The sequence below is a fragment of the Saccopteryx bilineata genome, chromosome 1 (genome assembly GCF_036850765.1).
Source record: "Saccopteryx bilineata isolate mSacBil1 chromosome 1, mSacBil1_pri_phased_curated, whole genome shotgun sequence".
NCBI classification, from domain to species: domain Eukaryota; kingdom Metazoa; phylum Chordata; class Mammalia; order Chiroptera; family Emballonuridae; genus Saccopteryx; species Saccopteryx bilineata.
In genome coordinates, this window is record NC_089490.1 from 214,577,689 (window position 1) to 214,603,843 (window position 26,155).

The 26,155-nt window shown below is 40.7% G+C and overlaps 1 protein-coding gene across 4 annotated transcripts in view; it reads right to left on the minus strand.

The window, feature by feature from the left end:
• The window catches only part of TARBP1 (TAR (HIV-1) RNA binding protein 1), an 87,167-nt gene extending 61,295 nt beyond the window's left edge, over positions 1–25,872 (minus strand). For 3 of the 4 annotated variants that reach the window (XM_066235331.1, XM_066235338.1, XM_066235313.1), the window contains exons 1-11: positions 24,956–25,872; positions 20,662–20,759; positions 19,205–19,274; positions 16,838–16,986; positions 14,896–14,948; positions 13,148–13,245; positions 10,895–11,030; positions 9,754–9,850; positions 8,615–8,704; positions 5,488–5,629; positions 752–851 (exon numbers count right to left, since the gene is read on the minus strand). In XM_066235331.1, the coding sequence (XP_066091428.1) occupies positions 752–851; positions 5,488–5,629; positions 8,615–8,704; positions 9,754–9,850; positions 10,895–11,030; positions 13,148–13,245; positions 14,896–14,948; positions 16,838–16,986; positions 19,205–19,274; positions 20,662–20,759; positions 24,956–25,841 (1,919 nt within the window). In that variant the 5' untranslated portion in view covers positions 25,842–25,872. The remainder of the gene's footprint in view (positions 1–751; positions 852–5,487; positions 5,630–8,614; positions 8,705–9,753; positions 9,851–10,894; positions 11,031–13,147; positions 13,246–14,895; positions 14,949–16,837; positions 16,987–19,204; positions 19,275–20,661; positions 20,760–24,955) is intronic. The other variant, XM_066235322.1, reaches the window with a different exon arrangement.
• Between the last annotated feature and the right edge of the window lie 283 nt (positions 25,873–26,155).

Below are 26,155 nucleotides of genomic sequence, written 5' to 3' on the forward strand. Positions count from 1 at the left end.
AGTGTCGCCCCCTGGTGGGCGTGCCGGGTGGATCCCGGTTGGGCGCATGCGGGAGTCTGTCTGTCTCTCCCTGTTTCCAGCTTCAGAAAAATGAAAAAAAAAAAAAAAAGATTAGAGGAAATCCTCGGTCATTTCTATGTGAAAATTAAAATGCTGAGACCCCGCTTCCATAATTCAGAAAAACAAAACAAACAAATGCTAGTCAAGAATAAGAGACACATTATCAAAGAAATATATAAAGAATTAGAGGTTTATGAAAAACTGTTATAACCAACGTTAGTACTAAACTGTCCAGAAGAGATCCTATGGTAACCAAATCACTGCAGCTCATGCACGAGCAGGACCTGAGGAACGCTGCTTCCTGCAGCAGTTACAACCTGAGAGAACTGACCTGCTCATGTTCTCAGAGACTGTTTTATCTTCATTCCTTTTTTAAAAAAATATATATTTTATAAAGCAATTAAGTCCAGTCAATTTAGTCACCTAATTTTATACTAGGATCTTACAACCCATTCTTCTAATTTTCTTAAATAAAACCAGCAATTATTGCACATAGCTTAACCCTCTCTAACTGTTTAACTTATCAAGCTAATAGCCCTTATTACTATTAATTTGTTTATAATTAATTTGTTGTCAGTGTTCCAGTTCCCTCCTTTTTTTAATACACTGTGGTCAACTTCATGCCAATTGTGGAAAAATCTGAACAACCACCATAATCCTGAGCAGATTTTGGGGGGAGTTTTCAAGTTACCTGTCTTGATTCCGCATTCCATCCACGTCCACAGCCAGCAAGGTCATCAGAGCTACAAGCTTGGCTTCAAACCAGTCAGGCATCCAATAGCTTTCTCCTGCTTGAGTAACGAGAGTTAAGGTTTACAAAGCATTAACTAAATCCTTCAAAGATGAGGCTTCAAAAACAATTGTCTCAATGTGTGTCTTACAAATATTAAATTACAGAAGTGCAGTGGATAGGAAATAGCTCAAGGTTACACACACATTTAAGTACAAATGAGAACCAACCCTCGCATATCGACTTATCCCACATCCTAACTGTAGTGCAGAAACGCTGCCTGTGCTGACAGCTCAGTGCAGTAGGGGAAAAAGCGCCCACCAAAGCATGCCCAGAGAAATGTACAACATCTGCAATGAGAGCTCAAATGGCAGTGTAAACAGGAGGATGTGCCCTGGTCTGGGGAGGAAAAGGAAGTCACAACGAAGAAGTGAGTGTCAGGCTAAGACAGAATGAGACAGGTGAAGGGAGACGTGACCTTTTGAAACAGAGGAGCAGCCAGAGCCCTGCAGTGGGAAAGTGAGTCACGTTCCAGGAAATGGAAGGATGCCCGTGCGGCAGGGCTGCGGTGAGAGGGAAGGACAAAGATAAAGTCACAGAAAGAGATGGAGTGACAAGGGGCTCTGTGGGCCACAGAAAGGGTTTCTGTTTCTGGCTTTACCCTGAACACAAGAGGAAGGGGCACAACTCGCTCTAGAGCTCTTCACAGACGGTGTGCTTTTACACATTCAAGGACTGTGGCAACCCTGCGTCAACAAGTCTATCGGCACCATTTTCTAATAGCATTTGCTCACTTTGTGTCAGTGTCATATTTTGGTAATTCTTTTTCTTTTTTTGGGGGGGGTTATTTATTTTTTTAAGATTTTATTGATTTTACAGAGAAAGGCTGGGGGGGAAGCAGACAAGAAGTAGTTGCTTCACTTTAGCTGTTCATTGGTTGCTTGTTATATGTATGTACCTTAACCGGGCAAACCCAGGGTTTCAAACCGGTGACTCAGTGTTCCAGGTCGGTGTTCCATCCAAAGGTACAGGTACCACCACAGGTCAGGCTCTTTTTTTTTTTTTTTTTTTTTGGCGAGAGGTTGGGGAGGGAGAGAGAGATGAGAAGCACCAATTCATAGTTGTGTCACTTTAGTGGCTCACTGACTGCTTCTCATATGTGCCTGACTGGGGGCTCTAGCTGAGCCAGTGACCCATTCCCATGTGTGAAACAGTAAACTTAATCTGTAAATGCAGTGGGTGTTCTGACTGCTCCATGGATACCCCTACTCCCTGAGATACACCATACTGAAATCAGACCAATTAATAACCACAAAATGGCCTCTAAGTGTTCAAGTGAAAGGAACAGTCAACATGTCTCTCACCTTTTATTTTTAAGCAAGAGGAAGGGAGATAATGAGACAAACTCCCCACCTGCGCCCTGACCAAGATCCACCTGGCAACCCCGTCTGGGGCCGATGCTCAGATCAAAAGGAGCTATCCTCAGTGCCCAAGGCCAATGCTTGAATCAATCAAGCCACTGGCTGTAGGAGGGAAAACAGAGAAAAGAGCAGAGAGGGAGGGGAAGAGAAGCAGATGGTCACTTCTCATGTGTGTCTTGACCCAGAATCAAACCCAAGACTTCCACATGCCAGGCCAATGGTCAATCCACTGAGCCACGTCTCTCACTTTAAATCTAAACTAAAAATGACTAAGCTTAGAGAAGAAGGCATGTTGAAAGCTGAGACAGGCCAAACGCTAAAACTCTTGTGCCCATAGCCAAGATGTGAATGCAAAGGAAAAGTTCTTGAAGGAAAATAAAGGTGCTACTCCACTGAACACACAAATGATGAGAAAGCAAAACAGACTTATGGTTAACATGGAGAAAGTGTCAGTGGTCTGAAGATAAGATCAAACCAGCCACAACATTCCCTTAAGCCAAAGTGTTATTTTCTTTAATTCTTTTTTTTTTTTTTTTTTTTAACAGAGACAGAGAGTCAGAGAGAGGGATAGACAGGGACAGACAGACAGGAACAGAGAGATGAGAAGCATCAATCATTAGTTTTTCGTTGCACATTGTGACACCTTAGTTGTTCATTGATTGCTTTCTCATATGTGCCTTGACCATGGGCTTTCAGCAGACCGAGTAACCCCTTGCTCAAGCCAGCGACCTTGAGTCCAAGTTGGTGAGCTTTTGCTCAAACCAGATGAGCCCACGTTCAAGCTGGTGACCTCGGGGTCTTGAACCTGGGTCCTTGGCATCCCAGTCCAACGCTCTATTCACTGCGCCACCGCCTGGTCAGGCTATTTTCTTTAATTCTATGAAGGCTGAGAGAGGTAAGGAAGCTACAGAAGAAAAGTTTGAAGCTAGCAGAGCTTGGTTCATGAGTTCTAACAAAACAAGCTGTCTCTCTAACATAAAAGTGCCAGGTGAAGCAGCAAGTGCTGATCTTGAAACTGGAATAGGTTATCCAGATCTGGTAAGATAATTCATGAAGATGGTAACACAAAATTAGAGATTTCCAATGTAGATGAAACAGCCTCATACTGGAAGATACCATCTAGGACTTTCTTTCATAGCTAGAGAGAAGTCAGTACCTGTCTTCACAGCTTCAAAGGACAGGCCGACTCTCTTATCAGGGGCTCACACAGCTGTGACTTAAATTGAAGCCAGTGCTCACTTACAATTCTGAAAATCCTAAGGCCCTTAAGAAAGATGCTCAATCTACACTGCCTGTGCTCTACACATGACAGCAGGCCTGGATATGAGCAAATCTGTTTACAACGTGGTTTACTCAACATTTTAAGACCACTGTTGAAATGAAAAGCTCAAGAAAAGGGGATTCATTTCAAAATATTACTGCTCATTGACAATGCACCTGGTCACCCATGAGCTCCGATGGAGGTGGGCAATGAGATTCATGTCTTCATGTCTGCTGATAGCATATCCATTTTGTTGCCCATGGATCAAGGAGTTATTTCAACTTTCAAGCCTTATTATTTACGAAATACATTTCATAAGGCTATAGTTGCCATAGGCAGTGATTCCTTTGATAGATCTGGGCAAAGTAAAGTGAAAACCTTCTGGACTGAATAAATCATCCTAGATGACATTAAGAACATTGATGACAGGCCTGACCAGGCGATGGTGCAACAGATAGAGCATCAGACTGGGATGCAGAGGGCTTAGGTTGGAAACTCCGATATCACTCACTGGCTTGAGCACGTGCTCACCAGCTTGAGTGCGGGATCGCTGACTTGAGCTCAAAGGTCGCTGGCTTGAAGCTCAAGGTCTCTGGCTAGAACCCAAGGTCGCTAACTGGAGCAAGAGGTCACTTGCTCTGCTGTAACCCTCCGGTCAAGGCACATATGAGAAAGCAATCAATGAACAAGTAAGAAGCCACAACAAAGAACTGATGTGTCTCATCTCTCTCTTTTCCTGTCTGTCCCTCTCTCTGACTCCTCCACTGTTTCTGTCAAAAAAAAAAAAAAGAACACCAATGACTCACCTGACCAGGTGGTGGTGGTGAAAATAAGAGTGTTGGCCTGAAACATTGAGTATACAGGTTCAAAACCCTGTGGTCGCTGGCTTGAGCATGGGCTCATACATCTTGAGCATGGAATCATAGACATGACCCCATAGTTGCTGACTTGAGCCCTAAGGTCACTGGCTTGAAGCCCAAGGTCACTAGCTTGAGCAAGGGGTCACTCGGTCTGCTGTAGCCCTCCCCCCATTAAGGCCCACATAAGAACACAATCAATGAACAACTAAGGTGCTACAACTACACATTAATGCTTTTCATCTCTCTCCCTTTCCATCTGTCTGTCCCTGTATCTCTATCACTCATGAAAGAAAGAAAGAAAGAAAGAAAGAAAGAAAGAAAGAAAGAAAGAAAGAAAGAGAGGCAAAGAGGGAGGGAAGGAGGGAGGGAGGAAGGGAGAGAAGGAGGAAGGGAGGGAGGAAGGGAGGGAGGAAGGGAGGGAAGAAGATTTCTAATTCCAAATTATTGGGTCTGCTGTTAGTCCCTCCTCATGTGGTCTTACATGTGTCCCCAAAAAAGCTGAAGATTGATTTTTGCTAAGTATCTGGCAGAAAGAAAAACTAACAAAATGATCTTTTTTAACAACTTTCCCTTAAAATTACTTTGCATAATCAGTTCACATTAAATGTAACGCTTTGAAAACAAACAAAAGATGAGCTGATTTGTCCACAAATATTTCTACTTCAGCGGCCCCAGCACACACCTGCCACCTCCTGCACACAGTGAATCTAGTAATTATAGAATAAATTAACAGATTTATTTGTGTCCAATTCCTACTCTGGCCACTTATTAGTTTAAAGCAGCGGTTCTCAACCTGTGGGTTGCGACCCCGGCGGGGGTCGAATGACCAAAACACAGGGGGTTCCGATGGCTTTAGGCGACCCCTGTGTTTTGGTCATTCAACCCCGCTGGGGTCGCGACCCACAGGTTGAGAACCGCTGGTTTAAAGCATATAAAATAGTTTTAAAACCTCAAATGCGAGAACAGATAAGGTACAAATTAGGGAATAGTAGCCTTACATTCTATTATTCACAGTGTTTGGCTGAAAATACATCTGACAGCAGTAAACTGGTATGCATTTGATTTGGTAAAGCCCGCATCTTGGTCTGAAACTAGGTAAAAGTTCTTTGAAAACATTTTGGTTACTCTGAGGAAAAAAAATGATTTCAGACTTACTTTCCCAAGCAGATGACTTAATATACTCTTGAACTAGGTTCTTCACATAAGCATTTAAAGAGCACTTCTCTTGAAGTCCAACAGGGCTACAACCTGAGGATCGCCCAAAACAGCTTTCATTAACATGCAGCCAATCACAGAGCTAGAAAAGACAACAGTTATTACTGTAAAAACCTAACTGAATGAAGATTTTCTAATTTCCAAAAGGCAATGTTTTTCTTCTACAATAAACTGAATTTAAATGACCAAACACAACAGTCATAAAACATTTGTTGCCACAACCGAGTTGCATAGATAGTACAGAAGAAAAAAAAAGTGTGTTTGTGTTTCCTAAGCTCCATCCAAGATGTTATAAACTTCATTAACAGGGAAGAATTTTTAAAGTACCACTATAAAATGCACACTGTGATAGGTATTCTAAAGAACATCTCTGTGAAAAATAACACATTACATAAAACAAATTACAACCTTAAATTAAAATTCATACTAGCTTAATGCACTAAAACAAGAATGTTTATTTTTAAGAGAATAAAGAATTTGAAAAATAAATTATAATTAATGTTCCTATCTCCTGACAAGTTTATTTTCTATCAAATGTGCATTTTAAAATATATTAAAACAGTAATTTTAACTTTTGTTTAGAAACACCATATATACTAATATATCATTTTAAATATACCTATATAGTGAGAAAGAAAGAGGAAGAATATATACAGATAAATAGGTAGATACATAGGTTCAAAAAATGTATAATTAAATTATAGGTGATTATTATTTTCCTTAATGGTTCTGTATTTTTCAGATTCCACATAATGATATGCATTATGATCAAGAATATAAAATAAAATTCTAATTCTTAAAGGCCCTACTGTGCCTCTCTTCACTCCTTCTGCCATTTCCCTATTCCACACTCTCCCTATTTTATGTCTGAGTTATTTTAACACATTGCAAGCTGACTCCTCCTGCTTTCTCTGCAGAGTCAAGATCACCCTCCCAAAGAAAAAACCATTATCCCTAGCTTCAGGGACCTCTTAAGCAATAGAAAAATACAAAATTAAAAAAAAAAAAAGGTTCCTGTACTCAAAAAAATATATAACCTATAGAGAACAAAGATTGGAATTCTACCAAGCACTTAATGGATGAGAGTAAAATTGGTAGCATAAACTGAGTTCCAGGGTCTAAAACGAAACAAAGAAGAAAGGAGCTCCTTCCTCTCTGTCTCTCTCTTCCCCTCCCGCAGCCAAGGCTCCATTGGAGCAAAGTTGGCCTGGATGCTGAGGATGGCTCTGTGGCCTCTACCTCAGGCGCTAGAATGGCTCTGGTTGCAACTAGAGCATCGCCCCCTGGTGGGCAGAGCATCGCCCCCTGGCGGGCGTGCCGGGTGGATCCTAGTCAGGCGCATGTGGGAGTCTGTCTGACTGCCTCCCCGTTTCCAACTTCAGAAAAAATACAAAAAAAGGGGGGGGGCACGAAAGAGTGAACCAGAGGACAGTAACCAACTGTGAGGCCCTGATGTGGCAGGCAGTGGCAGCAGGCCAGACAGTGATGGATGAGAAGCCATCACAGTGGCAACAGCACTGGTGGTGCCGCCCATAGAGCCGAGGCTTCAGAAAAGGAAAGACACAGGATTTCATGATGATTTAGATGCATAAAGTCAGGCAATTTATGGATTTCAAAGGTGTCAGGCTTATGGATTATAGGGCAACTGCATAGAGGAGTGCCACTGACTGACAGAAGGAGGAGGAAGAGAAGCTTGTACTGCTCGCTGGTGCTGAGTCTAACACAGTGGTTCTCAAAGTGTGGCCCTAGATTTCCAGGTGCGCCCTATGGTATTCCAGAAAAATATGTGCCTGGTGGGGACCAAAAAACCAACAGGGTTTTTGGAGTTTAGATTTTTGGGGGGCAGAGGTGTGGGGAATTGGCTGTAAACTGACAGTCTGCCCAACCCCCCACCTCACTTGCCTGATTAGGTTGCAAAAGGCTGTTAAGCTCTGGTGCTGGATTGTTTACACTACCCCCCATGTTCCCAAAAAAGACTGGAGGCAAGTTTCTTCTATCCTTTGTTTGGATGATATGTATGGTGGGAGTTTTCTGCACTCAACACAATTAAGAGTAAAAAGAGAGGAATTTTTCAATGTATTGACAAGGAAATGAGAGTATGTCTTTCAAATATATGCCCAAACATTGAAGAAATAACTAGGACACATCAGGCTCATGTTTCTCATAAACACAAGAATGAAAAAACTTAACACATTCACACCGGACCTGGCGAATTTACTAAATCTTACTAAGAATATATCTATATATATAAAAAGATAACTTTTTTGCTATTTTTTATATTTTAACCCCTCTTTTTTACGAATTCTATAAAGCATAACTCAAAATATGTAACATAAAAATGTTTTTTAATATCAGAATAAATTTAATTTTGTTGTATTTATTTCATTTAATTACCATAAAGGCATGCTTGGACTTGATTTTTTTTTAATATTTGACTTAGTTATTATAACATATATATACATATTTCTCAGAAATCTGTATATAGTGCGCCTACAATTATTTGTAGGATTTTAAATGCACCCTGACTTCAAAAAGTTTGAGAACCACTGGTCTAACGTCATCATGCCGCCTAATAATCTCATCCAGGACCGAGCCTGCCCTCCAGTACCACCTCCTCGTCTAAACAGCTGTACCTTCACCCTCTTTCCAGTCTCCCCTCTCCATTAGAATCCTAGCACAGTAGTCAGCAAACTCATTAGTCAATCAAGCCAAATATCAACAGTTCAATGATTGAAATTTCTTTTGGGAGCCAAATTTTTTAAACTTAAACTATATAGGTAGGTAAGTTCCTTATCGAGGTAGTGCCCACACGTGGTGTTTTGTGGAAGAGCCACATTCAAGGGGACAAAGAGCCACATGTGGCTCATGAGCCGCAGTTTGCCGACCAGGGTCCTAGCACATTATCAGTTACTTCCACGCAAAGCAAATGTACAATTTTAAAAATATCTGTAGACACATAACAAAGCAATCTTTGTATTTTGTATAAATGACTAGTGATGAATTCAATTAGAAAACAATTTTTTATAAAGATTTCAAGACCTTGTCATTAGGTTACTTTCAATCTCACCTCTGTCCACAGTGATGTTCCCCGTCCCAAGGACTCCTCTTGTCTCAGAGACATAAGAAAAGCTGAGATATCAGAAACTGAAACTTTTTCCTATGGCCGGGGGCAGGGAGGTTTAAAAATTACTCATTATAAAAATTTTAATTGAATAAAATCACTGTACAAGAAATCTAGTATACTACTTAAAGTATACTATTAGTAAAGTATAAAGAAAGCTTTTTAAAAGAAAATATTACTCAACTTTTAAAATGAAAATATTGATAACAAACCACCAACACATTATGTAAAATAAAATATTATTTTATAAATCTATTTTCCTTAAAATCAAGGTTAATACTTTAGAGACAAGATGGTCACAATCTAGAAGCAAAAACAAAAGCATTCTATAAGAAATTACTCATTATGTAAGTCAAAAGCGGTTCTTACTTTTCAAAGCTACAAAATGGCCCCCTGCCTGGAGAAAACCACACAGGTTTCTTATTCCCTTAAGGTTGTAAGTCTTGAATAAAGACACCCTGCACAGAGCCCAGGTCAGACAAACCACTCAGTGAGCTTTATAAACAAAGTTACTGTAACATGGCCACATTCACTTAACAACTGTCAATGGCTGCTTCTGAGTGGTTGGGACAGAGACCACATGACTTGTTCAACCTTAAATTTATACCAGCCCCAGCCTTTACAGCTACAATGTTATTGGGGCGCTGTAAAAACACACAGAATAAAGACGGCACATATTCCTGAGACAGGTAGAAACAACAAAGAGGAAACCAGGTGAGAGCTTCTGCACATCCTTTCCCAGCGAAGCCACCAGATGTGCTCAGCTCCCAACACCATGTGAAACTCCTCCCAGGAAGCTCATCAGAGACTGAGGGCTGGCACTGGGAGGAGCTGGTGATATTGGCACCTCTGCATAGGCTACAGGGTTGTAGGAACACTTCAGGACAGTGAGCCACTCTCATTACTGGAGAGTGGGAACCCTCTGGAAATACACATTCCTGGATGCCAGCCAAGGGCCAACTTTGGACCAAACATGGCTTTCCAATGACAGCATTACAGGACTGCTATTCTAGTGTTTTTTGCACACCCACTCCTTCAGAAAGATGTGTAAATTGAAGAATCATAAGTAAAGAACAAGCACTTACCACATCGACTAAGTTCATAGCTGTTTGGAGAAGATAGCACTGAGCTGCGCCCCTCAGCAGGATCTGGTGTGTGATCATGGTACACTGGAGGACGTCCCTGACATTGAGCAATAAAAATTCATATCCATGTTCCCAAAGACAATTCTGACAATTGTTAATTTCTAATAAGTTGATGTATAATATCTGCAATACCTAATGCAGAAAGTCACTGCCAATAAAGTTTCTTTTTGTTTATTTAAAAATTTTATCTATGTCCATGAGGCTCAGTTTTCTATCCCACAAATGTGGGTATATATGTCCCACTTTACCCCCCAGAATTTTAAGGCTTTAATTTTCTTTTTTATTTATTTATTTTTTTTACAGAGAAAGAGAGAGAGTCAGAGAGAGGGATAGTTAGGACATACAGATAGGAATGGAGAGAGATGAGAAGCATCAATCACTAGTTTTTCGTTGTGACACCTTAGTTGTTCATTGATTGCTTTCTCACATGTCCCTTGACCGTGGACCTTCAGCAGACCGAGTAACCCCTTGCTCAAGCCAGTGACCTTGGATTCAAGCTGGTGAGCTTTGCTCAAACCAGATGAGCCCACGCTCAAGCTGGCGACCTCGGGGTCTTGAACCTGGGTCCTCCGCATCCCAGTCCGACACTCTATCCACTGCATCACCTCCTGGTCAGGCAAGGCATTTATTTTCTATTAAGGTCTCTAACAGAGGTCAAGTTTACTGTGAAACAAATCTCTTTTAAAAATAATGAGACCATAAAAGAAGATACTTTAAAATAAGGATTTTACATTTTTAAAAATACTTTGTAATCAATATTACAGTTTGGTATTTCATCTCTAATTTCCTACATATCAATGTAATAAAAAGACCCCACCTTACTGGCCTAATTATAAAGTAGTCAGAATGCTGTAGCCTGTATTATATAGTACATACTTAAATTAGTAAGTCATCAAACAAATAAGTTCAACTATATGAAGAGATTTTTAATTTACTTTTTTCTTCTAACATTAAGAGCTCAAAAATCTCAATGCCAATATTAACTAAAACCATTCACTATAGATTAAATCACAGTGAAAACAAAACTGACTGATGGAAAGTAATGTCAGAAAACCATATGTGAACACACAGACTGAATTACCTTAGGGCAAGAAGCCCATCTGGGCCCAGGGCTTTACATCTTGGGACACTGGCCAAAGCTTTCGACAGAAACAAAATGGGAACAGCACACCAATGTCTACTTGTCATCTTCTGAATAAACTTGAACAAAAAACTACCTGAAAGAAAAAGTTTTAAAATCTCATTGTTACCCATGGTAGCACATGACGACACTCTCAACATCATTAGACATTGGTTGGGAAGTGCAAATCAAAAACCATAATGAGATAAACTTCACACCACTCGGATGTCTGTCATCCAAAGACAGACAATGACAAGTGCTCACCAGGAGGTGCGAAAGCTGGGCCATCACACCTGCTGCTGGAAATGAACTGTGGGGCAGTGAGGTGCAGTCTGCAGCTCCTCTCAAAGTCAGACTAAGAGTCCTTGTGACCCAACCGTTCACCCCAGGTATGTACACAAGAAAATGGAAAGCATGGTTCATATAAAACATGTATGTGAATATTCATAGCAGCATTATTCAAAGTGTTAAAAAGAGGAAACAATTCAAATTCTACCAACTGATGAATGAATAAATAAAATGAGAAATATCTGTATAGTGAAATATTGTTCAGCCACAAAAAGGAATGAAATATTGATACATGCTACAACATAGATGAATCTTAAAAACATTAAGCAAAGTGAAATAGGCCAGACATAAAATAAAAGGCACCCTATTATGATTCCATTTCTATAAAATGTTTAGGCAAATCTCTAGAGACAGAAGTAAGTTAGTGTCTGACAGGAGCTGGGGGAGGGAGTCTAAGAAGTGATTGCTAATGAGCATGGAGTTTCTTCTGGAGTGATGAAAATACTCTGGAAATAGTAGTGATGGCTCTATAACTTTGTGACTATACAAAAAATCAGTAAACATTTTAAAAGGATGAATTTTATGGTATGTGTATTATGTTTCAATAAAGCTGTTAAAAAATCAAAGTTATTTCTATTTTAGCCCTGTTTAGTAAGACAATTGTGTATTCTACTCTATTGTAGAGATTCTGATAATCATGCAGCTATATTTTTAAAAAATGTAAAAGATAAATTTTTTACTGTTACAACCCATTCTTCTATTACAGATGTTAAAGAAAAAGAGGCTAAGAAATACTGATGGTAACTGGCCTCTGGAATCTGCAGACAAAATTAGATCTTTCTCAAAGACTGTTTCTTACCTACCCTAGATGAAATCACTATAGTTTATTTTTCTATTTTGAAATACAAAGGGATGATGCTCCATTCTGCTTTCTCTGCTATGTGTGGTTGTTATGGACCTCAAGTCAATCAGTTAGTGAAACGTTTGTTTCCTCAGATCATCAATGTGGAATGACTTTTAAGAAATCTTTGGAAGCTCCTGAAAGGGCATTGAATGAATTTTATATCTTCCAAAATACCCAACAGATACACAAGATATTCACTGGAAACTGCTGACTGAAAACACAACTAAGTAAAAACTTTGAGTAAACATTTTACTTGCCCTCTCTTCCATTGGACTATTTAAGTTCCCACTTTTTGCCAAAGACCCTACTCAAGACACAGGAAGACGGCAACAGACAGGCATCCATTTCAAATTCACTCAACACGTTTACAAGGGCCTGCTCTGTGCCTGGTACCAGCACAGACACTGGGCACCGGCACAGGCAACAGGCACGCAGTCACTAGGGGATGCTGACCACCACCATCTCTATCTCATGGCACTATGCTGTGGTGGACACTTCAGTTGTTTCCACTTGTAACTCTTATGAACGACACTGCCATGCATATTCACAAACGTATTTTTGTATGAACAATGCTTTCCATTCCTGAATGGGACACAAGGTCTAACACAAAAACCAAGTATATTTTTCAGTCTTCCTAAGTCAGTATCTATAAATGGACAACTTCACCACAACAAATATTCTGTTTACAACCTTTCCCTAAACCCAGGTTCTTTCTTTCCTCAATCTATTTTACTCATTTTTGGAATTCAGTAGGAACAATTAGAAAACATGGCACACTTAGCACACATTCTAAAATTATTGCCATGCAGTCATGCCAACACTGGCAATGGGTCACCTACGAACACGTGTTCACTCACAGTGGACACCTATAGAGGTCTGACAATTTGTATATTCTGGAAAAGGAAAACTATTCTGATAATACTGAGCCCAATAGGCAAAGGATGATACTTATAAGAGTATACTAAAATAAACATTTAAAACTAATACATTTTAAAAGAAACAAAACTCTTCACCGCACATACTCTTTAGTTCTTTTGGAAGGAGAGAAATATAAGTGACTAAAAACCTCTCTAGTTTCAATCCCAATGGAGAACCACTTCCTATCGGCTGTCCTGGTGACCTAGAGACAAAGAAGAAAAATAAAAACATTTAAAATCTATTTACAAATAAGCATATGGAAACTACATGGACTGTAGTCTCCATTTTTTTTTTAACAATAAAATAGTAAGGCCATCTTCTATTCTTCTATTTCTGAAACTACTTTTTATTTTTCAGTAAAATATCGAATATCCTTCTGATTACAAAAACACCAGGGTCTTCAAGGAAAATGGACAAGTTAGTAACGTGCTACACTAATTTGTAGGCAAGAAATTCTTTTTTATGACATTTTCCCTGACACAAATAACATGAATCTTGCTAAGTAGCATCCTTTTTTTAAAAGTCTAAAAATGACCATTAAAATTATTTTATTATTTCCTATATATAAGCCAAGGCATTAGACATTAAATAAAAGAAATAACATTCATAGGCAGACATATTAATAATAAGTTACTTTTGCAAGAGCACGTAATTGCTAATATCTGCTAAAATCACTTTTTTTCCTGCTAAATGGTTCTTCCAGAAATATTACCTGTTAATTGAACAATTAAGAGTGCTAGAAAACTGAAGGCATAATAGATGTGTCTGCTCACTGTTTTAGAAAATGCCAACTTGTCTCTAGCCAACTGCTTCAGAAAACCACTCAAAAGTAATGTGTTATTTGAAAACTGAAAACAATTGGCAAGTCCAGCATTGCCATACTACTTCAATATTTAACAAATGGTACTAAATAATAAAACAGCTTAGCACAGACTAATTTAAACTTTTTAAAGAATTTGATATAGGAGGTTTTTTCCTGTTTAGAAATATATCAAAGACTTCTAAGTATAAATTTAGTCAAAATTAAAAAGACTACAATATTTCAAAAGCAAGGGAAATTTCTGAAGATATAATTCAAGAGTATCAACAATGCTCAAAAAATGCACATAAGGCATAATACTGACAGACTCATCACACTGTCAACCTTTTTGAAGGACAAAGGTGGCAAATAAGTAATGTGCTAAGGATAAGGGCTACCACCGTCAGCTATGGGAAAAGGAATTTAGGATGAAGCCTCTGGTATTGGACTGGAATTGGACATACTGGTGTGAACTCGGGTTTTTAACACAGGTGGACAGACAGGACACACATTGAAACAGGTATCGATGGGTACGTCTGCTCAGCAGACAAAGCTAAGAAGTGGATGCACACACACACAGGAAGAGAGCAATTACACAAATGTGGTAAAACATTAACATTTGGGGAATGTGGATGGAAATTCTTTGTATTATTCTCACAACTCTTCTGTAAGTCACAATAAAAAGTTAAAAGGAGAAGGAGAAAAAGTTTAAAGTGCTTGGTTAGCCAAAGTCACTACAATTTCCAAGAGGGCAGAGAGGAGGGGCGAAAGGAAGCCATGGAAAACAGAGGTTCCAAAGCCCAGAACAGAAGGGCTCAGGTGGGAGAGGAAACACAGAAAGAAAAAAGAAGGAACACTTGATACAACTGGTAGATGAAATGCAAGAACAACACAGAAGAGGTGACATGATACAAAAAGGCTGAATGTCTATTAGGCAACATATACTATGCACCAAATGCATTAAACAATTGGGTCATTTTTTATAAGCATGTTAAATTTATGTATCAAATACATATTACTGCATTGCTGCTAAATAACATCACATTTGTTTACCTGCTATAGAGAGAGGTCTCTGAAAGTGCATCCATTAATGGTCCAATAATAAACTAAAAAGAAAAGTATCTGATGTTAAGTTGTCATTGTAAGTCTGCAGTCAGTGTGCCTGCATTGCTCACCCTACACAGGGCTGCACTGCGCCACACAGCTGACCTCTCACGCTGTAGGGTAATTTACGAGAATGTCTTGGAGGGCCCCTAATTCCACGAGAACAACAAAATGAGTACAGAATTTTCCCACCTGATAAAAACTTATAAAACAGAGTTTATGTTGGGTCAAGAAGGAAGAACGGAAGTTTAAGCCCCTATGCCTTGAATACTCCAGGGGGGGATTATATAATGCTCACAAAAATTAGGGGTTCAGAGAATGAGCAGATACTCCAGTGCTTTCAGCCTTTTGTATAGTGCATTTTCATTAATGAAATAAAAGTTGGTTTTGCATCTCATTTGAATAATTGAACAACTTCGACTTATCATTTGCTTTTCTGATGTTCTTGTTTCATAAAAAAAATTTAAATGTGTTTTATTGTTTCATATTCATTTTGAAATATCCCCTAATTTTTGTAAGCAGTATATCTCCAAAAACAGCACTAGACATTGGTCAAACAAGCTTTCAGGAAATGCAGGAAGGTTCAGGAATGGGGGAGAAATAATGCACACCAACACTACCTCACACACGAGTAGGATGGGGAACTGTCACTGTCCCTACAGACACAGATTACTGTACACTAGATCGGTGTCAAAGATTTGAAAAGCAGCTATAGTAAATAAATTTTTTCTATATATATTATATATTTAAAAACCACTATCACATGTTGTCAAACAGGAAAGTTTACTTAGAGGTAACCTCTAAGTTTACTTAGGTTACCTCTAAACAAGAGGTAAATTACTACATGGAGGTGATCACATGATTCATAAGGCATATAACATAATATTGAAAATCAGTTGTAATTCTTTGTTTCTTTGTGTGATTTCTGGCAAACAGAAATATAAATGCTAATAAAATATATTCTATTATTTTACATATACAATAAAAGTAGCTCAAAAGGCTGCCTCTGCTTCACACGGTAGGTACCATTAATTCATTGACCAGAACCAGGCAAACAGATCACTAACAAGCTTCCATCGACTTACAGTGTTGATAACGCTGATACCAAAGAACCATTTTCACAGTGGACATCATGCAAGCAGTTTGTAGGAAACTATGTTACAGAAAGCTTTTTCCAAATGATAGCTAAGCTTAGAGAACTAGGAATTGGTGTAGGCAAATCTACAGTGTGTCCGTAAAGTCATGGTGCACTTTTGACCGGTCACAGGAAAGCAACAAAAGACGAGAGAAATGTGAAATCTGCACCAAATAAAAGGAAAACTCTCCCAGTTTCATACCTTTTCAGTGCAGTTCGATGTGGGCTCACACACAGATTTTTTAGGGCTCCTTAGTTAGCTATCCCGTATAGCCTCTACAGACTCGTCACTGACTGATGGTCTATCAGAACCGGGTTTCTCCACCAAACTGCCGGTTTCCTTCAACTGCTTATCCCACCAAGTAATGTTATTCCTATGTGGTGGCGCTTCATTATAAATGTGCCGATATTCACGTTGCACTTTGGTCATGGATTCGAATTTAGCGAGCCAAAGAACACACTGAACTTTCCTCTGTACCATCCACATCTCGACTGGCATGGCCGTGGGCTGCTCCGCTGTATACACGGTGTTACGTCATCATCTGCGCATGCGCACATGCTGCCACATCATCCTACAGAAACTGGGAGGGTTTTGCTTTTACTTGGTGCAGATTTCACATTTCTATCATCTATTGTTGCTTTCCTGTGACTGGTCAAAAGTGCACTATGACTTTACAGACACACTATATTAAACAACAAATGTCTTCACCCTCATCTCTGGACAGAGGGAATAAGGAATGGAGAGACTATCATTACCTCAGAAAATTCTGGTGAAAATGGAAGCACTTTTGTTTCATAATGCTCCAAAAAGTGGCTAACACCTTCTTTGGTCAGGATTTTGTTTTCACTTTCAAACATTCTTTTGTAAATACACATATGCCAGGAGGGGTGAAAGAGCCAGCGTCCTGTGGAAAACATTGGGTTGATATTGGAGCCCCACGTTTTGTTGCTCCACAGACTACATATTCATAAACACACACATATACACAGCACATTAATTTCCTCGTAGCACTATAATAGTGTTTAATCCCATCCAAGGGCGTTTAATAACTGAATAACCAAAATAATGAAATGTTCAGTATTCCACATTTGGACAGTTTCATTTAGATAGACAGCAAGCAAACGTCATGGCTGCTACAGTGTACAACACTTAAGTTAATAAGTTCTGATAACCCACTACCATCGGACCAGCAATGTACAACACTTAAATAGTACTCCTGTGTGCAGGCCGGAACTTTAGATCTGGGATGATTCCAACCAATTATTCTCTCACCCAGCCTAATTAAGTTCATTTTTCATTCAGAAACCTGAAACTGTCTCTCCTCTGCGTAAAACCTTGAATGGCTTCTCATGGCTCTTAGAATAAAATCTGAACAAGGATGAACTAAGACTGACATCTACCCCAACCTTGCCTACCCTCTCACACCACCACACTGCGCCGGGCCCTCCAGCCCTGAGCCAGCCCCACCTCAACGTTTTGCACAGGGCGCTGTGGCCTTAACAGCATCACCCTATGGCAGGCCTTCCCTGCCCACCTCTCCTAGGCCTGGTCCCACTCTCTGTGTACTCCATTCCAGCCCCTTGTTTGTTGCTTGCATAGACCTTATAATCAAAATTATTTTTTCATGGAAAACAGACAAAAAAACAAATGAAAATGGTAAGAAAAAAATTCTCATATACCACTTATTCCCAGTGCCTAATATAAATCCCACACTAATTATCTATTAAGTAAATACCTAAGTGAGTGAAAGGAAAAAATGGGATAAATATGTACCTCAGAGTTATTTTTAATGATTTTGACATAACCTTTAATCCTATTTTTAAAATTAGCATTTTAGTTTGTTTTTAATTTTTCCATTGATTTGAGAGATAGAGGAAGGAAGAAAAAATCAGCAGTTCTAACTTATGGCATTCTATAAACAGGCCCATCATTTACGCCCAGATACTTGTTCAATGCTTTCACAAATGGTAATTTTTCAAAACCTGTCACTGCTATATGCTTTGGTTTGCCAAGAGCTGTGGGAAAAATGTAGTAATAAGAGAACCATTTAATAGTAAATGTCTGAGTGAAGTCACGACAGGATCCAATTAAATTCTAGCCCCAGGTGGGACAACAGATTCCAATGGTCTGTGAAAAATCCTACTGTCTCAGAAAACAACTTTAGCAATCAACTGAATAAAGCTCAATTCCTAAGGGTCATACTATTAAAGCTGCAGTTCTCTACAGTAGGTACTAAAACCCTTTACATAAGTTAAGTCTCATGTGTAAACATAATTATGTAGGATTTTACCATTCATACAAATATAAAACACTGTTAGCTAGCATTTAGCTGTCTCGTTAATCTGAACTTAAGTAATTTCATAACATAATTTTAGGAAGCTCAAACTTCTTTTCTCTTAGAAAGCTCTCATAATACAGTCCCGAGTAAGGGCTTAAAACCATATTTAAAATTGTAACTTGAAACTTTCTCTTTCTAGAAAGTCCAAGATACAGAACTGAAACCCCAAAAGTGTAACTCAGAGAATGAAACAGATATATTAAGAGAATAAGAATGAAAAGCAGGTAAAATATATATAATACCAAAGAGCTACTATTACAAATGTAGAATATGCCATCATTAGAACATTACCGAAGAATCCTTATCTTTAAGGCTATATGCTGAAATATGTAATTACAGAGTAAGTCTGGGGATGGGAGGGACAAGGAGAGGCTGGGAGAGAAGATACAGGCTTGCCACAGTTGACCACTGTTGAAACTAGGTGATGGGATTCATCGTACAAACTTCTTCCGTGAATGCTTGAAGTTTTCCATAATCAAAATCTTAGAAAATTGCCTATATTTCTAAATTATAGAAAACTCTGCAGCCCTTCCTTTAAATTACATTCTCAGAGACTACTTAAGGAGATATTCAAATGCATTTGGATATAGTGTAAGTGAGAAACTGATATTTTAACAATCGGTGCAGGAAATATGTATCTGGAATATTAACAGCAGATTCTTATTTTCTTCTTTACATTTTTATGGGTTTTTCCCAATTCTCTACAATGAGCAAGAGTTAGTTATAAAATCAAAGGGAAAAAACTACAAATGTTATAAAACATCAAAGTAAAAATAACCATTACCATTTTCTTCTGACACGGCATATTCAAACAGATTGTTTAGCTTTGGTAAAACTGGTTTTATAACATGCATCTGAAAACAAAAGCAAAATGACATATGAAATGAAAATTTATCTTATGGGAATTTTCATCTATTTACACAAAGTAGCTCTTCTGTTCCCCACTCCCATGTAAAAAATAAGCAGAAAGTGGCAGATTCTCCCAGTTCTTAAATAATATAGATTCAAGTATGTAAGAGTGACCAATGATTATAACCTAGATGAACATGACAGCAATGTGACATGTGTAGTGAATATCCTACATTGTATCATGAAATCCTCAACCATCCTGGGAAATACGGCTGATAATACAAGTACATGACAAAGGGAAAAATACTGAAGTAGATTCTCTAGTCACTCAAGCTACATGAAGCCACACATTTAGAAGCATAGCCAGTTGAGAGTTCAATGTTCTTTATACTTAGATGACATTGCAGGTATCAATCTAATATCAGTCTAATTTACATATCCATCCAAATGTGGGTAAATCAGTTTCTAAATAAACAGTGGGGGTCTTATGGATCTACTGACAAAGAAAAACCAGAAAAGTTTATTTGAATTTAAAAATGCTTCTGCTTTATTCCTCATCTCTGCATGCATGCATATACACACATGAGCGGAGTGTGTGTGTGTACTTCTTTATTTCATTCCACAAGCAACGCTTGCCACGCACTGGACTGTCACCTTGGTGACTGTAGCTGGCTGGCCCCCTAGTGGCCCGCAGCTGACAGACTGGGAAGCCCTAGACCAGGGTTCTCAAGTGTGGTCCCCAGAGCAGCAGCACAGGTACCTCCTGGGTACATTCTCACATCCTCAGATGCCACCTTAAACCTACTGAATCAGAAACTCTGGGAACTGGACCCAGCACTTTATACTTTAAAAAGCCACCTGGGTGATTTGAATGAATGTTAAAAGTTTAGGAACCACTGAACTAGGTTAAGTCATCACAACTCTCAACTTAAAATAATGCGATTCTACAAAAACTGATTGAAAGTCAACTGAAAATGATTTCTCAAGTTTCCATTTTTAGGACCAGGTCTGTACAGATGTAACAACTTAAAAAAAAACCTGCAAAAGTAAAGGTAAATTATTTACTTAATAACAATTTACCTCAGAATTGCTTTAACTAAAATTTCCCTAAGTGTATATTTCTTTGGAGATTATTCACAATGTAGAGAAATTAACATTTAGTCAGATGATAATATGTCAGATGATAATTATGTCAGTGAATGATAACTTAAGTCAATTGAAGGCATTCTTTAACTTACTGCATTCAAGCTTAAATTGCACTTGTGCCAGGAAACAAAGCACGCATGTTTCATGCTGCATACAAGCTGGCCCTTCTGCACTGCTTCTATAGAATGTTGGGAGAAAGTAAAAGATAGATCTTTGTGGGATTTGTTAAAATATTAAAACACTTACCTGATTTCCTTCTAGAGTTTCTAGAATTAAAATATAGTTTTCCCAAAACTTCAGAAGCTCATCTTTTTTGTTCTCAGACCACCAGAACAGACTTGGACCTGTAATAATTTTAAAAAGAAAAAATTAGTTGGCAAATTTCATATGTTTCTTAATAGTATCAATAGTTCTTGAAGTTATGCCACTATGACCAAATGCTGTCTTCTCTGACTAGGAGGGGGTCTTGATTCAAAGTCTAGATGGGAAGCCTAGGCACAAAGAATCTCAAAAGGAGATTTTTTTAAAAAAAATTAAGATTACTGTTTTGGAGTTCTGGGTAAGAATGACAGATTTGACATATAAACTCTAACCCTCCCTAAGAATCTCACGGTATCAGTAAAGCATAACTCAAAGGCAAGAGAGCAGCAGAATGGAGAAAATGGAGCAGAGAACAGTGACAAAAACCAAGCAGACTCAAAAAAAAAAGTGTGTATTAAGTTAGCACAAGAAAGCCAAGAAAAATATGATTTACAAAATCACTCCAAACCTAAGGAACTGACACAAAGGTCTTCCTATGAGTGGCGCTGGAAGTGAAACTATACTGCAGAGGATATGTCCCACATGTGTAAGGAGCAGTCAGAGCGCAGGTCCCTTTTCCATGCTCTTTTTCCTGAACAGGAAAAAGACTGGAATCTGTTCTCTGAAGAAGGAATTGGCTGCTAAATTGAGATGAAGAGGCCAAAGCTGGGGTCAAGACAAGGGCCACATAAAAATGGGGTCAGGTGAGCAGGTATGTACAGGGGTGCCAAGACCCCCTTCTACCTGCCCCATCACCTCCATTGCTCCTCAGGTCCCAGACTGTTGACCAGGCCTGCACTGTTCAGCAGAAGACTAGAAGGTCCTCATGGAGTCTGGCCAGCCCAAGAGGAAGACTCAAAAGTAATTACATCCAAGATCATCAGAGAAACGGCTTGGCCAGATCACTGTCATCACAGTGACCTTCAGTCAATAAGCACCATTCACGAGCTTCAAACATTAGGCCAGATTTTGGGTTCCTGATTCTTAAATATAAATAGACATCTAAGGATCACCATACATCAGGAGAAACCTTGACGTTAAAGATCAAGACCAAAATAAACAAAAGGAAATTTGGAGAAAACAGGAAAAAGAAAACCTAAAAAAAAATATCTTTCACTAACATCTTAAAGGGAGGTAAGAGAGGATAGTGCAGTGACGCAGTAAGAATAGGAACTATTAAAAAGGGCTTTCCAAGAACAAAAATGATCTCAGAAAGCAAAGTGGGAGGAAAATCAAGATAATTCAAGAAAAGTTCCCAAAAGTGAAGAACACAATTTCCCTATAGAATATGTCCAGCAAGTGCCCAGCACAAGGATGAAAACAGACCCATGAACTTCTAGAACATTGGGAAAGACTCTCCAAACCAACATGGAGAACAAAGAGAAGACATATAAAGAAACATGGCTCAGGCTTCCCTACAGCAACAGCTCTAGCTTCTAAGACAACAGATCAATACCTTTAAATTTTTGGATGGAAATGTTTTCTAAGATAGAATTCTACACCCAATCAAACCAGCAATCAAATATATCAAAATATAGGCATAGGTCTCAGCTCCCACTAAGGATACAGAAAGCCCCAAGAGAACATTACTGCCATGCTAACAGAGAAAAGGTTGGGGAAGCTATAAAATCCTAAACTTTTGAGAGCTCTAGTCACAGTGCAATTCTGAAGGTCAGAAAGCTTCTCCAAGTGCAGACAGTAAACACAAAGCATTCCACATCTAGCCAAGCACGAGAAAGCAGTGGCCACAAAAACAAGATTTTTTTTTTAATTTATTCATTTTTAGAGAGGGAGAGGGAGAAGGGGAGGAGGAGGAGAGGGGGAGGGGAAGGAGGAGGAGAAAGACAGAGAGAGGGAGGGAGGAAGAGAGGGAGGGAGGGAGGGAGGGAGGGAGGAAGGAAGCAGGAAGCATCAACGCCCATATGTGCCTTGACCAGGCAAGACCAGGCTTTCAAACCAGCAACCTCAGTGTTCCACGTCAACAATTTATATACTGTGCCACCACAGGTAAGGCAAGAATTATTTTTTAAAATAAAATTTTGATGAGTGTTTTAAAGGCCAGGTGTGGGCTAGCTGGACCATTAGAAACCTGGGAACCCCCAAGGGAGTCCACACTGGTCACCAACTCTTCTCCCCAGGTGCTCTGGTAAGAGACTGTGGGCAGGAGGAGGCCTTGGAGGTACAGGCAGGGAAAATGCACTGCAACTAGTGAGTAAACTAGAAAGGCAGATACTGGGAACTCTAGGAAACAACTGCAGTACTCAGGTGAAGGGACCAATCTCCACAGTCATGGTGAAAGCAGATCTTAGTATGTCAGCTGAGCTGTGCAACAGGCTGAACATGTAAGAAAACTAATGAAGTTTTCAGGAAATTTTATCATACACCTGATGATTTGATTTTGTACAGGAAAGATTTACCCAACTAGCAAAGAATCTGGGGCTGAATTCGTAGTAAGAGAACTTTAAAATGACATAATTCCAGGAAAAACTTTCAGGTAGGAAAACATAATCATAGTGTACTACACAGATCCATCACCTGTAAACAGTATTTTCATAATCACAATGTTGTAAATGCTGACCTCACATTTAATGAAAATTAACTACGATAATGAATTTTATGATATAACTAGATTACTTCAGGACATAGGGTAAATACCAAAATAATCAGCTAAAGAGGCAAAGGTGGTTGTCCTCTGAAATGGAAGAAAGTGGAGGGCAAGCACCAAGAGTCTAGTGCTTATCTTTAAAGGGGCAGGATGACTAGCTCATTGGAATAAACAAGCCCTGGCTGTAAGCTCGGTTGGTTAGAGCAGTGGTCCCCAACCCCCGGGCCGCGGATCAGGTACTGGTCCGTGGGCCATTTGGTACCGGTCCACAGAGAAAAGAATAAATAACTTACAGTATTTCCGTTTTATTTATATTTAAGTCTGAAGCATGTTTTATCTTTAAAAAAATTACCAGATTCCCTGTTACATCAGTCTAAGACTCACTCTTGACGCTTGTCTCAGTCATGTGATACATTTATCCGTCCCACCCTAAAGGCCGGTCTGTGAAAATATTTTCTGACATCAAACCGGTCCGTGGCCCAAAAAAGGTTGGGGACCACTGGGTTAGAGTATCATTCTGAAGCACAGGGGTTGCCAGTTCAATCCCCAGTCAAGTCACATACAAGAACAGATCAATGTTCCTCTCTCTCTCTCTCCTCTCTCTAAAATCAATAAAATAAACATAAAAAAATAAACGAGTGTTTAACTTTGAATTTACAAATGTTTTCCAGTGAAAACTCTCATAGGATGGTCACCAATTTGTGGAGTGTTAAAATATTTACCATCTAATGTTTTAAACTTATATGAAAATTTAATCTGCTCACTACTTCAGCCAAACATAAGTCATTTACCAGTAATAAATGAACAAGTAGCTACAGTTGAAAAAAGCAGAAATTTTCTTTTTTTTTTCTTATTTTCCAAGTGAGAGGAGGGGAGAGACAGATTCCCGCATGTGAAATTTTGAGACCATTTTTAAAATCTATTTTGGACTGACAGTTCAAAAATGGATTTAAGATAAGGGAAGTGTATATATTCACGCATTTCAGTGAACAAACCAATCAAGAGTAACATACTGAAGTGAATTTCATCTACTCTCCTGTGACAAAGTAGTAGGAAGCACAGCAAAATGTAAAACAAAAAAATTACTTAAAATCTGACTCATTCTATTTGACCCAATGGCAAAATTATCCTCAGTAGGGTGACTCAAACCATACATTTAACAAGTATTATTAGTGAATTCTACCCCTAAATTACCAAGAGAACTTTCAAAATGGTTTCTGTGACAGAATTCTAACATTGAAGACTCAGTTCATTTGGGCGGTACAGGTAAACCATTTTCCTTCCAATCGGATGGCAGCTAAGCCTTCTTTTCTATCTGAATGGACCTACTACGACTGAGTGCATGCACATTTGGTGTGTGAATCCTGCGTGGGCCCAGTTCCTCAACATTGCACGGGCGCCGCACTGCAACGGCTCTGGGTCAGAAGGTTGGGAACTGCAGTGACTGGTGTCACTTCAGAGAACGCCCTCTGAAGAGGGTCCCCAGGTTTCCGGGAGCTATGGGGATTACGAGAATGAACAAATCCGGCATGGATGGAAGAGACGACCTCGAGGGGATGGTTTTCGTACCCAGGAGCCCCCCCCCCCCTTCTGAAATGCCAAACAAGGTGGGCCTGGGGTCAGAGAGGAAAGTACCGTTTCCTTCCCGGGAGCCGCAGGTGCAGTCGGCGGCCTGCTCGGCCGAAACCTCCACCGCGCGCCGCAGCAAGTAGCGCGCGCGCTTGCGCGTCAGCGCGTCCCCGGCGCGCGCCAGGCCCGCCTGCACCACCGCCCAGAACCGCACGCTGCGCCGCGCGTCCGGGCCCGCCTCGCGCTCGCCAGGCGCTGGCAGCAGCCGCTCGGCCAGGGCGCTCAGCACCAGCAGCTGTGGGCCCACACGGCCCGGCCCGCCGGGAGCCAGCAGTCCGCCCCACACGGCCCACAGCGCAGCTCCGCCGCTCCGGCCCAGCTCCGGCAGCAGCTGCCCGGCCGCCAGCGCCGCCGCCTCCCCGTCCCCGGCCAGCGCCAGGGACAGCGCGGCCTGCGCCACGCGTTCCAGCAGCGGCCCGTCCTCACGGGGCCGCAGGCAGGGCCCTACGGCCGTCAGCACCTCCACGGCTGCCTCGGCGCCCACCTCCGCGCCGGGCGCAGGCCCCACGGCCAGCAGGTCGCGCAGCACCTCCTCCGCCAGCGTGGCCGCCAGCGACGAGCCCCCCGCGAGGCGTGCGCACGAGCGCAGAGCCGCGCCCGCTGCCCTCAGCACGCGCCAGCGAGGCCGGGCCGGCGGGTTGGAGTCCGGGGCTCCTGCAGGGCGCGCACGCGGGCCGCGCAGTAGCGGCACCAGGTAGCCCGCTGCCACCTCGCGCGCCGCCTCTGGGAGCGCGTCCACAACGCCGCGTGCCGTCTCGTTCTCCAGCCGCTGCAAGAGAAAGTGCAGCGTCTCCACGCGCTCGGCGGACGCCTCCCCGCGGCACAGTGTCCTGAGCAGGACCCGAGGGTCCTGGGTCTGCTTGAGCAACGCTTCCGCTAGCACCCACTCCATTTGCCGCGCACGCCGCTGACACTCTGGACGCAAAGGCGGAATGCGCGTGCGCGGCTTACCCAGCGAGGGCGTGCGCATGCGCGGCAAGCTTTGGCACGCTCCCGCAGGAAGGGACTACAGCTCCGCTGTGGTCCACCTCTGCCGGGAAGGCCGTCGTCCACAGCGGTGACAGAAGCTTGGAGCCTTTCCTGTTGGCAAATTTTCAGTGAAACATAAGTGTAATATCTACATCAGCTCCATCGATTCCTAATTGTAGATTGGCCTCCCCGAGGCCCCCAACTCAGGTGTGTCTGTGAGGCTCATCAAATACACAT